Consider the following 16828-nt stretch of genomic DNA (forward strand, 5'->3'; position numbering starts at 1 on the left):
CTACCGCCTACTCTATAAAAGTGATGGAAAAATTATTAATCGACCAATTAATATAAGATTTGAAGAAGAAAATATAATTCCTGGGCACCAATTTGGATTCCGCACTATGACTATTGATCAAGTCCATAGGATTAATCGAGTAAACGAGAATGCATTTGAAGAGAAAAAACATGATCTGGTGTATTCCTCGACGTATCAAAGGCATTTGATAAAGTATGTCGTGCTGGGTAATAAACAGAATAAATGCACTATTACCAAATCAGCACTATCTCGTTTTACAAGTCTCTACAGACAAACAAGAAGGAAGAAGAAGTGGCTCAAGGAAGTGTGCTGGGCCCCTCCCTTGTTTACTATTTACATCTGACCTGCCATGCAATCAAAACTGCGTGACAGCAACATGTGCTGATGATACAGAAATACTTTCAGTAAGAAAGACTGCAAACGTATCGGCCTCGAAATTGCAAATCGCCATAAACAATATTTGCGATTGGACAAAGAAATGGCATATAAGACTTAATGAAAGAAGTCTGTACATGTAAACTTTACATACAAAAAAGCACAATACCTTCCTGTATACATAAATAGGGCACAAATTCCCTACCCAAATACAGCAAAGTACTTAGGCGTGACACTGGATGCTAAGCTCATATGGAGCGAACACAAAACAAAATGAGTTTGAATTTAAACATAGAAATATGTATTGGCTTATGCGGAAGCCAATTTGGACTTACGGCGCTCAGCTACGGGGTTTTTTTTATCGAAATCAATATTTAACTAATTCAATGATTTCAGAATAAAGTACTGAAATGTGTCATTGGTATATCCGTAGCTCTGATTTCCAACGTGACCTCGCTCTTGATTCAGCTCCAGACACAATAAAGAAGATAGGCAATTCTCATAATGACAGACTGAATAAATACATAAACACAGAGGCCTCCGTCCTTAATAACACAATTAAACGGTGAAGAGGATTAAACTCAAAAAGGCCAAAGGGACCTGGTGAATTAAAAAAGAAAAGAAAAACAAAACTCGTTTACTTATTTCCATTACATTTAAGCAGAGTATCGCAAGTTTTAGAGTATCTCGTTCGTTTTAGATATTTTGCAAATAGATGCAAAGAAAACTTAATAAAGCAAAACAAAAAGTTAAAGAATGCGGCTCTAGTGAACTCTGAACTTGGAACCCAATCTGATTTATTAAATATTTGGCATAAGACTATTTTTGACGAATGAAGCTAATAGCGCTAAAATCCATAGCCAAATATTTATGATAAAGTTTTGAAGCCTCATTATAGATCTGGGAAATAGATTCAGGATAATAAAATAACCAGGCATAACTCCATAATAATATTTAATCCTTTTGCATCACAATTTTTCATCTCGAATAATCAATGATGATTTTTGATAGGTATAGCATTGCAGGTAGAAAATGTGTGAGCTGCAGTATGAACTTTAATTGGCATATACATATGTATGTATATATGCATTATTATTTATTATTATTATGTATTATTTAATATTTATAAACGTATTTACTAATTATGTGTACTTGTAAACCCGCGTCATTCATTTCCTGCTGCATGTAACAAAAATATGGTAAAATTATTGCTTAGCAAGTATGTATAAAAATATAACTGTTATATAGTATACGGCATTTGAGCTTATGGCACAGCAGGCATAGCAGAGCATAAGCTTCGTAGCTAATCGTAGTGTAATCATGCAAAATGTGCCAGGTAGCAATGATATTCGTTTTCAGTACGCAGACCAGCAATTAGAATCTATTAAAGATGAGATGGTATCAGTAGAAAATGAAATGGCTATTCGCACCATCCTCGTATGTTTCTAGGTCCAACTACATGTCGGATGTGCAACGAAGTTCGTCCATTTACTTTACTTTTCTACTTTCTATTGTCGTGACATTCTAGTGAATGACTTTGCAGACTTGGCAATTATAACGGGTGATCAATTAAGAGGAGTTTTTTTCATTTGCGTTTTTTTTACAGATCGCGCGCGAGTTGTGGCAAACTGTCATCGTAGATTTGTTGAACAGCGTTTGGCATTTCATCATGGAAAGACTCACACCGCAACAACGTCTACAAATTGTTCAACTGTATTATGAAAATCAGCGTTCTGTGACAAATGTTTTTCGTGCGCTTAGACCGCATTATGGTCAACATAATCGGCCTGCCTTAAACACTATTCGACATACCATCAACAAATTTGAATCCGAATATTCATTGGTGGATAATTCTCGACCGAATAGACCACGTCCAGCAAGAAGCATTGAAAATATAGCGGCAGTAGCAGAGAGTGTACGTGAAAACCGCGATGAATCGATTCGGCACCGTTCTCAGCAACTTCGACTGTCGTATGGAACAACTTGGTCAATTTTACGGAAGGATCTTCATTTAAAAGCATACAAAATACAGCTCGTACAAGAACTAAAGCCAAATGACCTTCCTGCACGTCACCGTTTTGCTGATTGGGCTCTTGAAAAGATTGAAGAAGATCCGCTGTTTTCGAGCAAAATTTTGTTCAGCGATGAGGCGCATTTCTGGCTCAATGGTTACGTCAATAAGCAAAATTGCCGTATTTGGGATGAAGAGCAACCAGAACAGGTTCAAGAGCTACCTTTACACCCAGAGAAAACAACGGTCTGGTGTAGTTTATGGGCTGGTGGAATCATCGGTCCATATTTTTCAAAAATGATGATGGCCGCAACGTAACTGTGAATGGTGCTCGCTACCGTACCATGATATCGGACTTTTTGCTACCTGAAATTGAATCTAATGATCTCTACTACATTTGGTTTCAACAAGACGGAACCACTTGCCATACAGCTCGTGAAACAATGACTTTATTGAGAAGTCATTTCGGAGAGCAGCTGATTTCACGTTTAGGACCTGTGAGTTGGCCACCAAGATCTTGTGATATCACACCTTTGGACTTTTTTCTTTGGGGATTCGTGAAGTCCAAGGTCTATGCTGATAAACCAGCTACGATTGAAGCTCTGGAAGCCAACATTACGCGTGTTATTCACGACATACCAGTCGAAATGCTCGAACGAGTGATTGAAAATTGGACCTTCAGAATGGACCACCTTAAGCGTAGTTGCGGCCAACATTTGAATGAAGTCATATTCAAAAAGTAAATGTCAAAGAATGTCCTTTCAAATGATAAATAAAGGTTTTGAACATAATTTACATTTTTGTTTTTTTTTTAACTATTGAAAAAAGCACCTCATGATTGATCACCCGTTACAATCATTTTTCCATATTCTGCCTCATTCTCTAAAAAAATTTTAGCCCGCTTAGTTAATATTTTTTTGAAATTTAAAATAAAACGTATGTTGCCAACTTAAAATTGTTGAAAAGCCCAAGTCGTTTAAAATGCACTTGGCTCAATTAACAAAATTGAAAACTCTCCACAACTAGTTTTACTAAGTTAACCTATTTCTTTTTTATAATGTTTTACTATTTTAAATTCATAAATGTTTTTTTTTTCTACATATCTACATATGAATGCAATTGCAGATATTGGAAAAAGTTTTACGATTCAGCATCTAGAGCTAAATATAATGAGTTAAAATCAAGGCAAATTCATTAAAGGTGGCGACACTAGGCCGACAAAAACATGTTTTACACTATAATGTCACGTCAAAGTAGACACTAAAGAAGTAATTTATTTATTTAAAACAAATTGCGCACTTTCTTATTATATTATTTATTTACACAAATCCTTTTGCATTTTAATTCATTAAAAAACTTCAATTTTCAAATTACAAAATTGAATGTAAATAATACGTTTCGTAATTTAATTTTGTGCTGACTTTCGAATGTATACAGCGAAAAAAAAAATTATCTGGTCTAGTACTACCATCTTTAATAAATTCGCCTTGATTAAAATCCTAAATGGAAATTTGAAAACTTCAAGTGCGCGTACATCAAACTGGCTGGCACAATAAACTTTTAATGAACTCAATTTAAAGTGCCATCAATCAAAAATTATGTGGGAAATTTTCGAGCGAAAAATCAAAAACAAGATAACTGGCAGATAACTGGTTTATTAATAAGACAAAATATTTACAGGCGTAAACTTGCGGTTAACCGAAAACACTATTTAATTGCAACACTAAAATAAATATTTCAAAATTGTTTACTTTTTCTTCACATTGATATTTATATAGTAATTAATACTGGTTTCGTATGCATCAAGCAACACTTAGTTCTGAATCTAAAACAAATGCATAGCGGACCTTTTCTTAGACTGTGGTTGAGTGTTTGAAGCAGATACCGGATCAGGCGCGGACTCTACTGTCATATTAATTTATTACAGTTTAACGGTAAACACGTCCTTAACGAGCAAAGTGAAATCCAATACTGCACAATGCAGAATTAGAATGGTAAAAGTTGAGCTACTCTTACCCACTTATCCAAGAAAGAAATGACAAATGATTGACAAATTCAAAAATTAAAGTAGTTGAAATGTTTTCCTGCCCCCACCTTCAAGTAAGTAATACATATTTCCCATCTAAACTTGAGATTATTCTTATGAGGAGGATATCAGCTTGAAGCACTTTTTAATGCCACTCAAAGAGGTTTCACGATTACGATAGTGTGATTGTGGATTATTTAAGTAACGAGAACAAATCAAAAGTGGACCTGAGTAGATGGTATTAAGTATTTATTAACGTACATATCTATACTACATTGATACATATTTATATTGAGCATATAAAAATATTATTATCTAATCTCTCTGCACTTGTATACCATATGTTTACATATTCGCGGCCACGAGCTACTTATTTTACGGATATATTATACCCAGCGCATATACAAAATAACGGTTGTTCATTAAAGCCCAACAGAATCCGTATAGTTGCACATATATATACATTAGGGTGGCCGCTATTTCTGGAATTGTATGATATTGTCGAGTGTGAAGTTCGAAAAATTAGTACTTTTATAAAAGTAAGATCAAATAATTTAAAAGAAAATATTTATTTTCCAAACTACATTGCAGTTAATACCTATGATCTTCACATTTTCAGAATTCTATGATGGGCTGATGGATGGATTGTGAGGTAAATAGCAATACAAAAGAATATATTTGAAAAGGAAACTCTAGCGTACAAACTGTTGTATGCCAGCTCTTCGCTAAAGCTATATTTTTCACAGATTCGCTGTACGTATTTGAATGTAACCCCAAAAGTTGCGGTAGTTTCTTCATGAAAGTTGCAGGTATAGCCGCTTTATAATATAACAATTTTAATATATTGGCGCTTACACTCTTTATTGGGTGTTTGTCCAAGCTCCTCCTCCTATTTGTCTTGACATGCTTCCCGAAATGGAGAAGACTACAGTTTTATGCCGCCTCCGAACGGCAGCTGGTGAGCAGATTTTTCATGGAAGAACGCTCGGAAGTTTGCCATTGCCTGCCGACCATTTTCTATCATTCACAGTCTCGTGACCGGGGTGTCAGACCTGTGCATGTCCGAATGGTAGTCCGCACCAACCCATTTGGCTACGGCAGCTGCATAGTCTAGGCTATTATTAAACGAAAAGTAATACAAAAACTCTGAGGGGTTTTTAAAAAATTATTCCATAAAGCATTTTTCAAATTTGAGGCTCAAGTCAGAACCTTTAAACCTTTTCCAATCGGCTTAAAATTTAAAATTATTAGCTTTTTTGATAGAATTACAAATCTAAAGGGTGTCCGTGTATATGTTCTTTCCCGCATTTAAAGTATAACCATTCATATGAGCCTGCGGTAAATCTAATAAAAAATGGAATATCCAAATAGAACTTGGCACTTGTGATGGAAAATAATCATTATTCTTTACTCAAATTTACACAGAAAATTAAACGTTCTGAAGGTCGCGTAGTACTTTGGATATTTGTACATACATACGTATGCATCTGTTTTATTTTTATATACTGTTATAATTTGCAGCTATTTATATTATATTTCATAAGTGTTACCCAAGGTACGTTGAGCAGGTAGTATCAGTAGAGCAGCTGATTTGCTTTTTCTATTTAAATTGTCAAATTTGGTTTGAAGAACTCCCCGACTAGAATTACAGTGAGGCATGCCGAAGAATCAGTTAGGCCCGAATTAGGCAGGCCTTATTGAGGCACGCCTCACTATTACCTTACTAGGCCCACGTTAGGCAAGACAAAGATTGGCATGCCAGAACAATACCAAATTTGGTTGTGGTCACGAAAATCTGTGGCAGTGTCTCACTTAGGCATACATTGGAATCCCTAACTGATTTGTAGAAGGGCATCCGGAGTATTACCGAAGTTCGGTTTTTCGAACCTGCGCCTAATGAGGCAGATGTGTGGCAATACCTTTCGGGACTTGGGCCTAGTTTGGCTGCCTTATGAGGCGCAAATTTGGATTGCGGTCTGCCTTATTTGTGCCTAATCACCGCCTTACCAAAATTTCTAGTCGGGTCTAAACAGTTAATTTTTGGTGATAGATTTTCACGTTCTAGAGACCAAAATCGAAAACAAAATACATGGCTATTGTTGTTCTTGCGCCACTGACACTACCTGCTGAAGTCGCCGTGGCGTTACCTATAAAAATGGAATGCAATGATGATTTGTAAATTTTTCATTTTTATTTTCACAAATGTTTTTTCAAGAATAATAATGTTTTTTTGATTTTCTTTTTGCACCAGAATGATACTCAACCGTTGTTTTTTGTGTTTCTCAACTGTTTTTTTTTTTATTTTCATTTTTCATTTCTTGAATATTTTTATTTGTGTATTTATATGTAACTTTGTTTAAAAATTGTCGCTCTTTGGTGCAACCTCTTAAACTAATTTTTAACAAATCCTTGGCTGAAGGAATATTTATTGATGATTGGAAGCTGACTTCAGTCACTCCTATTTTCAAAAGCGGTAATAAAAGCGATATTGCTTCCAGGCTTCTAGAATGGTTTCCAAAGTGACGCTATATACACGGATTTCTCTAAAGCCTTTGATAAAATCTCCCATACGATTTTTAGTAACTAAATTGGCTTGTCTCGGTTTTCATTCAACTTTCCTTGATTGGGTACGATCCTATTTTATAAAGAGAATGCAGTACTGTAGTTATCGATGGAGTTTCTTCGAAACAGTACATCGACACCTCTGGTATCTCACGGTAGTATTTTAGACCTTTGTTATTTGTTTTGTTTATTAATGATATATAGTATGTTCGTGTTTTCCCTTCGCAAATTTTCTTCTCTATGCTGATGATACAAAAGTGTACTCTGAAATAAGAAATTCAAGTGATTCAGCCATCCTACAGTCCGAGTTGATTAATTTATTTTCCTGGTTCCTTATGAATCGTCTATTGCTTAATTTTGAAAAATTTCATAAAATCACATTTTCTAAGCTTCAAAACCCCCTTAATACCGCTTATAATATCAATTATACATATCTTGCTTCGTCCGATATGATAAAAGATTTAGGGATTTTCTTTAATTCAAAGCTTAATTTTATGACGCACCTAAAATTTGGCCGTTTCCAATTCACTTTAAAGCCTTTATTCTTGATCAAAAACCTTTTATTAAAAATTGTGTACTATTATTAATTTAAAATGACTTCTATCCCTGCTTAGTACAAAATCACACATTTAAGGATACATTTTTAAACTAATAAGAAACAAAAGTGTTCTTAAATGTACAAAGTGGCGCAAAATTAATCACACTATCTTAAGATGTATAATTGTATCGTACATCAATAATATTTGACACTTATGAACTAGACAGCTATAGTATAACATACTTATATAAACAGACAAGAAATGGAGCGCGTGAAGGTCAAAATAAGGATTTCCATCAACATCATTTGATATATACACACCTACAATAATTTCAAAATTTACAAACTCGTGCAGAAACCGCACGCACTTCAGAATTTGGAGGAATTCATTCCTTCTAAAACGTGCGCTAGGTGCGAAAAGCTCGCTTGTGTCCGAATTTAGATGCCTGTATACTTATTGTATATGATTATTTTGCATAAAAATAGAAAATATAGGTATATGGCATTTTTTGGCACATGATGAGTGGTAATATATATAAATGACTTTCACTCGTGATATGTGTAAAACAAATGATAATCACGAAAGTCAACTAATACGAAGTTCTGGCGATAATATTCATGTTCAGGTCGCCACCAGAAATTATGAGGGTGCATATGTATGTATGTTTAGTGAGACTCAACACGGTAAAAACACATAATATTTCAATTCAATTCAAATCCAATTTGGAGAATACTTTTTTTATTGAATACGAAAAGCCAACGAACTTTAACCTTTCGTCAGAACAATAAGCTTTTACAGCGCATTGAGTTTGGGATAAATTATCTAAATCAATCATTTTGCAAGTCATGCCAATTTTTTCGAAGATATGAAAAAGGCCGAACTTTAAAAGGTTGAGTGTATTTTTTCATTCTTAGTTCGCCTACAGAATTTGTAGACTATTTCCCGGTAGTTAAGCGCCCTCACGACCTTTCCTCTTTGCCACTCGTTAAGAATAGAGCAAATATATTTCCTTTGCAAGAATTAAGGTTTTCTTAATATAATATTTGCCATTTATACGGCATATGCCATAAGTCCTTTTATCGCTTCTTTGAGCAGCCTCCGGTTAAATTCATCACCGCCTGTTTAAATGGAGAAAGCTGCATTTTTGTTTATTGTTTCATTTGACGAGAAGATTGCTACATCAAAGGCTTATGGATTGCTAAACTTAACCCTGTGTGGTCGATGCAGCCATAGTGCCAAAATTATAAGTCGTTTAAACGTCGGTGCCGCCTGTCTGGCGGCAGGAAGTAGGAAGGAAGGAGGAAAGGAAAGATTTCGGTGTCAGTAGAGTTAGGATCTGTAGAAAATCGAAGGCTAAAATACAATAAATCAGTTTCGATAAATTTTGTGTTTTTTTAATATCAACACATGTAATTACTTTAATTCAGTAAAGGAGAAAAAATTCCGAAAAGGGGCATTTGCTCTCACTAGCTGGTACTCCCATCAGAACTGGTACTCCCGATCGTATAAGGTTGCAGCGTACACTGCGGGCATACTGGGAGCATGATGATACCGCAACGCATCACGTCAACAAGCTCTTCACTGCAAGAGCAGCTCCACGACCCAAGATCTCATCCTGAAGCTCAAATGCCGAATGCACCAACCCATTATATCAACAAGCACTTCGAGCGACTACAACACTCACCGCGCCACAAGGCTCAATAATTTTATCCAAAGGTATTCAGCCGTACGACACTGATTATAAATCCCAAATAAATAAAGCTTAAATAAAAATCACTCAATCTTCGGTCCCCCACTCTCCCTAACGCTAAACTGCGCTAGAAAACTTTCAGAAAAACGTTGGTCTAGACCAGCAAACGAATTTTTTGGTCGCGAAGTTCTATTAGTGGTTGGAACCCTTGACTTTTAGCACTTGTGAATTCGTAAATCGCAATGAACTTTAGGTAATTCGGTAATTGAACCGGTAAATTGAGTTCGGTAAATGAATCATTTCCATCATTTTAACTCTCATTTTAGCCGATTTGATATACTCGTATTAGACTTGATTTACAACGCTAAGAAAGCAACAGTAACTTCCTCTATTAAATGATTGACGATGGTGTAGACTTAAATTTGTATACAGCCGATAAATTATTTTACTTAAGATCCTGAAAGTCCTGCTTTTCATGTTTCCACTCCAAAAAAGGATACCTATATTAGATAATATAACGGATTTCCTTCAAATTTCCTCATGGTATATTGAGGTTTCCATGTTTGTCGAATTTTCGTAAAATATAAAAGTAAATAAAAAAGTATACTCGTGCATAGGTGCAGCACGTATTTTTAACCACCGCAACACTTATGAATTTAATGAAATTATCGATATAAGGAAGTACTCGTGCAACACCTTTAACCTCGCTCTATCGCCATTTCACTACATACATACATACATATTTACTAGCGTGATCATATTTTCAACACTTCTCGGCTTACTCATCATATACAGCTGTGCTTGCCCTTCAGACATATGCAAATACCCACCTTCGCTGCGTCTCTGCTGGCTCATCCACAATTTTGATCGCTTGCGTATTATTGTTGGACATTGTTCTCACTATAGTTATAGCACACTATATTAATTCAATTGCTTTTGTTTGAACACAAGTATCCAGCCTGAACTATGGATGGGGTTGTAGTATGATATAATATTTAATGTCGCTGTGAATATATTTAGAGAAATGCTTGCAGGTAAAAAGTGCTACTTTAGCATTCTAAAGCGCTTTGTTTACCACAAAAAATGCAAAAATATAGTTTGCTACACATAAACAAATATATGTATGTATGCAACTTTTATCGGGTCCAAATTATTGATTGATGCCCCAATCTTTAGACAACCATAAATTACAACGAATTTTTGTTAATCTGCGAGTGGCCCATAGCTTTATAAACCTGCTATCTTATCGACATTACCACCTTCAGCGAACAATTATCGGCTATTAAACTAAGTCGATGAAGCTCATTTTTTATGTATGTACGAGTACGTATATTTTTTTTCGAACTCTGTCAACTGGCACATCGGCGTCACTGGTATAATGCTTAAATTTAATTTTGAGCTGGTTATTCCTTTTTACTCTCTATCTAATCTAATGAAGCCCTCATGCGAAAATTTTTGTTTCGTCAACATTCACAAATTGGTAATAACTGAACTTCGACAACGTTTCTAAAACCTGCCAAGGTGTTATCAGCCAGCATGTCAGTTAGTCGCAGCATCACAAACCGCAGGCTGAAAGAGAAACACAGTCTCTAGTGGCACTGAGTTATCATTTCATTTTTCATTGTAATAACACTCAAGGCTTCTTCTAATAAATTATGATTAAGTTTAACGACGATTTCATAAAAGTGTCCCAAAAATTTATATGTAGAGCTTACACTGTCGCTAATCAGTTAAATGTCCTGACGTGGCTGAATTATGTGATTTAACAAGTAAATACTTGGCATGCTTACGCATTATTTTACGTAAAAACTAGTTGCATCCCTTTATTTATGATTTTCTTTCATTGATAAGCAACTTTAATCCTCTAACATTACTACAAGGTGGCGCAAACTTAATTATTTTGTTTTTGAATAACTTTTTACTAAATAAAGAAAATTTTTGCTAGGTTGCCAGGTCTGTGGTCAGCATTCCTACCAAAATTTGGCATTTTATCATTGGTGAACATTTATAAAATCTACGCCATCTTGAATAAATCTAGATCTAAACGTATTACAGTTTTGAAAATGGATTTGTATTTCCATCAACGGGTTTGTATTAAATTTTGTATTAAAACCGGATTCAATGGTGGGAAACCCTTAAAAATGTTGGGAAACTATTTAGATAATGATACTCTAAAGAAAGCAGACGTTTACGAGTGGCATGGACGCTTCAGGCAAAATCGTGATTTCATCGAGGATGACGGGATGACAAACGTAGTGGCAGGCTGTCGATATCGAAAATTGATGAAAATATCAATAAAGTGAAAGTAAAGCTGCCCAATAACCACATACTAACCATCAGAGAGCTAGCAAAGGACTTGAACATTGCTTATGAACCCATTCAGATCATTGTATTTAATGATTTGGGCTTGACCGTGTTGCTGCAAAGTTAGCTCCAAAGGCCCTGAACTTCATCCGGAAAGGGGATCGCGTTGATATCACCACAAACGCCATTTTCCAGGCTGAATATGACCCAACATTTTTCAACTCATCACTACTGGAGACCAGGTGTGGATTTATGTATACGACACAAAATCCAGACATCAGGCGAGTCAGTGGAGAACCAAAACCAAAAAACCGCGTCGTTTCCAGTCAAAAAAGAAAGCGATGCTCACGGTTTTTATGGATTACAACGGTATTGTACACTACGTATTTTTACCAGAAGACCAGACGGTTAATAAGGACTATTATTTGAGAGTTATGAGACGTTATGTGGAGCAATTCTCCAAAAAAGAAAGGGTTTGTGGGAAAACAACTCGTGAATTTTGCACTATAATAACGCACCGTCGCACAATGTCAACACTATGCGTGAATTTTTGATCAAGAACGAAACGAATACCATCCAACAGCCATCGAATTCACCTGATAAGACTCCCTGCGATTTTTTTTCTGTTTGATCGAGTCAAAAAACCACTACGAGAAAGGCGTTTTAACAGTCGAAAGGAAGTAATGGAAAAATCGAATACGACTCTGATGGCTATACCGAAAAGAGAGTCCCAGAAATGTTTCGAGAGATGGATCAAACATTGGCATATCAGCGTTGCAGTTGATGGGGAGTACTTCGATGGTGATAATATCACTGTTGAGGAATGAACTGAATTTTCTGAATATATTCTAAGAACTTTCTGATCAAGCCGACGTTTACTTAAAATTTGGTCAATCCACCACCTTTCATAAATATAACGAGAGTCTTCAATGCTTCGTTTTTGCCAATCACCTAACAGCATACTTACATAATTTTTTGTATTTACTGATAGAAGAAATATTCAGTTTTGTTGCTGTAAGCCATGAAATTCACATTTGTGAAAGTCAAACAAATAAATACAAAATGATATTTTTTATTTGGACGTATTCAGCCAAGTTTGTTATTTCAATAATTTTAATTTTTTTACTCAAATGAAATTCAAAACAAAACTTCCTACTCTTGTTATTTCATCATCTAAAATATTATAGTGAAATACGGATAAGTCTAATACTTGTACTACAACAAAATGTATAATCACCACTTATTGAATCACGCCACATACATAATCGCTCATACATACATACATACATCAATAAGTAAGGAAATATACAAGCACATAAATTCTTCACACTTAAACCTCCTTAAATGCTAGTATTAAAGCATTTGGCTGCTTGACCCTTTTGACTCTTGGCACTGCCCTGTGCTCTACTAAAGCAAATAAGATGATATATTTTTGATAAGCATGTTAAATAGTTTATATTGATAAGCCCTACTCAAATATCAGTTAGCACTTACATAAATATGTATAGACAATACATATATACAGTGGGTGTCGCTGAAAATCGTACAGCCATTTTTTTTTGCAATATAAAAGAAACTTATAAAAATCTACGAAAATTCAACAAAATAAAAAAAAAACTTGTGTCAGTTTTTTAGATTATTTTTGTGTTAAAGGTAGTAGTATGAGGAGTGGTCAAAGAGTTCCCGCAATGATAATCTAAATTATTTTTACTTTTCGACATATTCATCTGGAAGTGAAATCTATTTTTCAGATTTTCTTAAAGTTTATTTTTACCATCAACAAAAAAATGTACAGCAAAAGTCGACTGCAATTTAATATCATCAGTGAATTTTTCTCCGCGAACTTTTTCCCCCTCTGAAAACTCCGGGCCCGGGGGAAAAAGTACCCGGGGGAAATGTACCCGAGCCCGGAGTTTTCAGAGGGGCCCGGACTCGAGATTATACATATTTATATGAATTAAACATAATTGAAAAGGGCCCGCATTTTCAATTTTCCCCCGGGGCCCGGATATACTCTCTACGGCCCTGCTAGTAGTAGTCGCCTCTCGACAGGTAATGGCAAGCCTACGAGTGTTTGAAAGTAATGAAAAAGCTCCTCATAAAAGCCATCTGCCGTTCGGAGTCGGTTTAAAACTGTAGGTATCTCCATTTGTGGAACAACATCAATAAAAAATAAGAGGAGGAGCTCGGCCAAACACTCAACAAAGGTGTAAGCGCCAATTATATAAATATTAGATATTTAAAAATCTGAAGGGACTGAGTCTTTGAATAGATTGTGATCACTAAATAGATGATTATGTGTTTTGAAGCCACTTTTTGAACTGTAGATTTTATTGAACTCATTAAGTGTCCGAGTAACAGGGGAAAAATTAACATAATTAAATTTAAATAGGACATCATTAAAAGGATAATAGGAACTTACTATCTTAACTTACTATTAGGTATATTGAACCTTATCTGCTTAAGAAGTGTCTGGGAGTTAATTAAACCATATTTTACCATATATTATCACTAAAGACTGAATGGTCCGCCTATTCGAAAGAGGATTCAGTTCTGATATCAGTTGGTCAATAAGATTCCTTCTGAATCACAAACACTCGTATCTATGATCTTTCCAGCAAATTATATAACTTGAAGTTCTTAGGCGGTACTGCACATATTTTTGCAAAGACCTTTGCTCAAATTTATATATAAAAGCGGTCCGTTCAATGCATCTCTTTTTGCTTTACGAAAACTCACAATCTCTCGAGTGAAACTTATGAATAATAAAAAATTGTTGAAGATTCTGATCTTTTTATACTCTTTCAGAACTGGTTTTCCAACTTTATCAAAAATCCAAAGGGGCTCCCCTCAATCGGCTCTCCGTGCTTGAATAAACTATGCCACTTACAAATCAATGCATTTAATGGGCAAGAGTTTCCATAAACGTATTAAATCGAAATTTTCAAAATTAAGAAAAAGTTTTTTCTAATACCGGTCGCCCCTCAGCGTTTCCTCCATTTGTGGAACAACATCAAGACGCACGCCAAAAATAGCAGAGGAGCTCAGTTAAACACCCAAAAAGGGTGTACGCGCCAATTATTTATAGATCTTAAATCTATTCCATATTGATCTGATATATTTACGCTTGCTAGTGAGAAACTTTAACCATAGGTCATGTTCTCCTCACTATGGAGAGGTTTGTCTAGCGATCTATACAAAATTAATGGATGATTTAAATAAAGTTTCCAAATAGTTCTTAATAAAAACAAACCACGCTTCTCCTCCCCATTCTTCGATTCTCGGTGCTACCATTTTGCAAGGTTATTTGTCTCCTACTGTACATTAATTTATATTATAAATGGTCTTAACAGGCAGCGCTTGATAATTCAGAAGTGATAAGCAATTGCCTGACAAACTTGCGTACTTCCTCTGCATAAAAAAAATTCCTTCATATGGAGATTATTTACAATACTATCAGTCAAGCTTCTATGCTATTAACAGTATACATTTAAAATGTGCACCTTATTGCATTAAAATTTAATGAGCTTCAACACTGCATACCCCGAAAAAAATATTGAAGACTCAAATTTTGGATTTATTTTCTAAGTTTTAAAAAATAAATTGTGTCTTCCATTTATACTGTTTTTGTTAGATTCTAAGCTACATTCTTATATTAAATTAATTAAACAAAAACCAATAATTTCTGTACTATTTTCAGCCCCGCTCACTGTGCTTGCACTTATACAGCCCGAAAGTACTAATACTTGACGTAATGTATTTACGATCATCCTTGAAGTGGTTGTATGAATTGCATGCTCATAAACATGCAAACACGTGTAGTTCGATGCAAGACTTTCAATCAACAATTCGAAAGTGTCTTTCAAAGTTAACAGCGAACTGCATACTGGTTAGACTCACTCAAAATGCACAAATGCGTAAATTGTGCGTACAATAATAATAATATCAATAAGTATGAGCGCAAGTGCGTAACCGATCAGTGACGATCAGTGACGATCAGTGCCATAAACTAGTATGCCATTGTTGATTGATTCAATCAGTGGCTTAAATTGCAATATAGACGCAATTTGCACTCATTGATCTACTATCGATCAATTGATCTCTTGCAGCTCGCTTTAGTTTCGCTCGATTTCTACGTGAGAGGTGCATGCTGAGTTTGACAGCGGAGTTAGATGTTTTCGTTTTTCCCTCTTTCCATTTAAATTTATTTTTCCTTGAAGTAAATAGCGTACATTATTGGCAATTATAGCCGCCTATTTGCGCCTAACAAATAGTTTAAATTTTCCGTAAACTCAAACCCAACAATAGTAAAGGGCATAGAAATTGAATTTTAAATTGTAAATTGTTTCTGACTCGAAATGATCTAAACCATTTACTCAATGAAAAAACTACTACATTTACAGTTCTTTGTTCCAATTTGTACAGAAAAAATATGCAAACTGCTTGACCTTTACATTCATCTTTGTAATAAAATTGTTGCTATCAATGCGAACGTTACGAAAAGGCTTTTCTTAGAATATACGAATGTGCAAAGCTAATAATACAGAACTGTTAGTCTTAGTAACGAAGCTCAAGCTTAATTAAACTAAAGTTTTTTTAAGTTGAATGGAAAATATCCTTTTTCTTTCAGCATTGGAGAGCGCATATTTGACCTGCTAATATAGTTTTTACGAATAGATCAATTTGTAAGTGTGCTTGTATTTGTTCAACAATATATATATATTTGTTCTTGTTGTATCAGCATGAACATTCCCCATATATGTACGGAGGATGCTGCTGGAGTGACAGTTCTGGGCCGCATATAAATCAGAGTCAATCCGGTGACGTGGGAACAAACAAAAACCAACAATAAACACAAATATATGTATATAACACCACTATTCTCCAAAGCAAGCACAGATGAAATGAATGCATGTATTTTCGGGACCAATTAACAGTGATAATTGAATTACTTTGGTCATTCTTTCGTATTTTTGTATTATACTAATTGGTGCCCGCGGCTTCGTTTGCGTATGGAATAAAATAGTTAATGTACTTGACACTTATAAAACACTGTAAACACTTGGGAAAATAGCTTGTTTTCTCGGTAGATGGCTGTAGTGATCGATATCTCGTAAAGTATCGATCAAACAATTTAAGGTTTATGCGCGTTGTCAAGGTGACACTCCACACTAAAAAAAATGTTTCCTATTTTTTGTTTGTCTGTTGTGAATTACAGTGTTTTAACAATAGAAGTCAACAAAGAAAAAAATTCGGCACATATTACAGATTTTCTTAGATAAAGGGGAAAATGTAAGCCA

General features: G+C 35.0%; 2 protein-coding genes across 7 annotated transcripts in view; both read right to left on the bottom strand.

Moving 5' to 3' along the window:
* The window catches only part of LOC129243912 (aquaporin AQPAn.G-like), a 73078-nt gene that overhangs the window by 16158 nt on the left and 40092 nt on the right, over positions 1-16828 (bottom strand). The window lies entirely within an intron of this gene.
* LOC129243911 (aquaporin AQPAn.G-like) overlaps positions 1-16828 on the bottom strand; it is a 74108-nt gene that overhangs the window by 1663 nt on the left and 55617 nt on the right. The window contains exon 1 of one of the 6 annotated variants that reach the window (XM_054881353.1): positions 10055-10303. The exons of the other annotated variants lie outside the window; for them this stretch is intronic. Coding sequence (XP_054737328.1) covers positions 10055-10116 — 62 coding nt within the window. The 5' untranslated portion in view covers positions 10117-10303. Of the gene's footprint in view, positions 1-10054; positions 10304-16828 lie in introns of those variants that run through there. 6 annotated transcript variants of the gene reach the window in all.

Source organism: Anastrepha obliqua, chromosome 4 (assembly GCF_027943255.1).
Source record: "Anastrepha obliqua isolate idAnaObli1 chromosome 4, idAnaObli1_1.0, whole genome shotgun sequence".
NCBI classification, from domain to species: Eukaryota; Metazoa; Arthropoda; class Insecta; order Diptera; family Tephritidae; genus Anastrepha; species Anastrepha obliqua.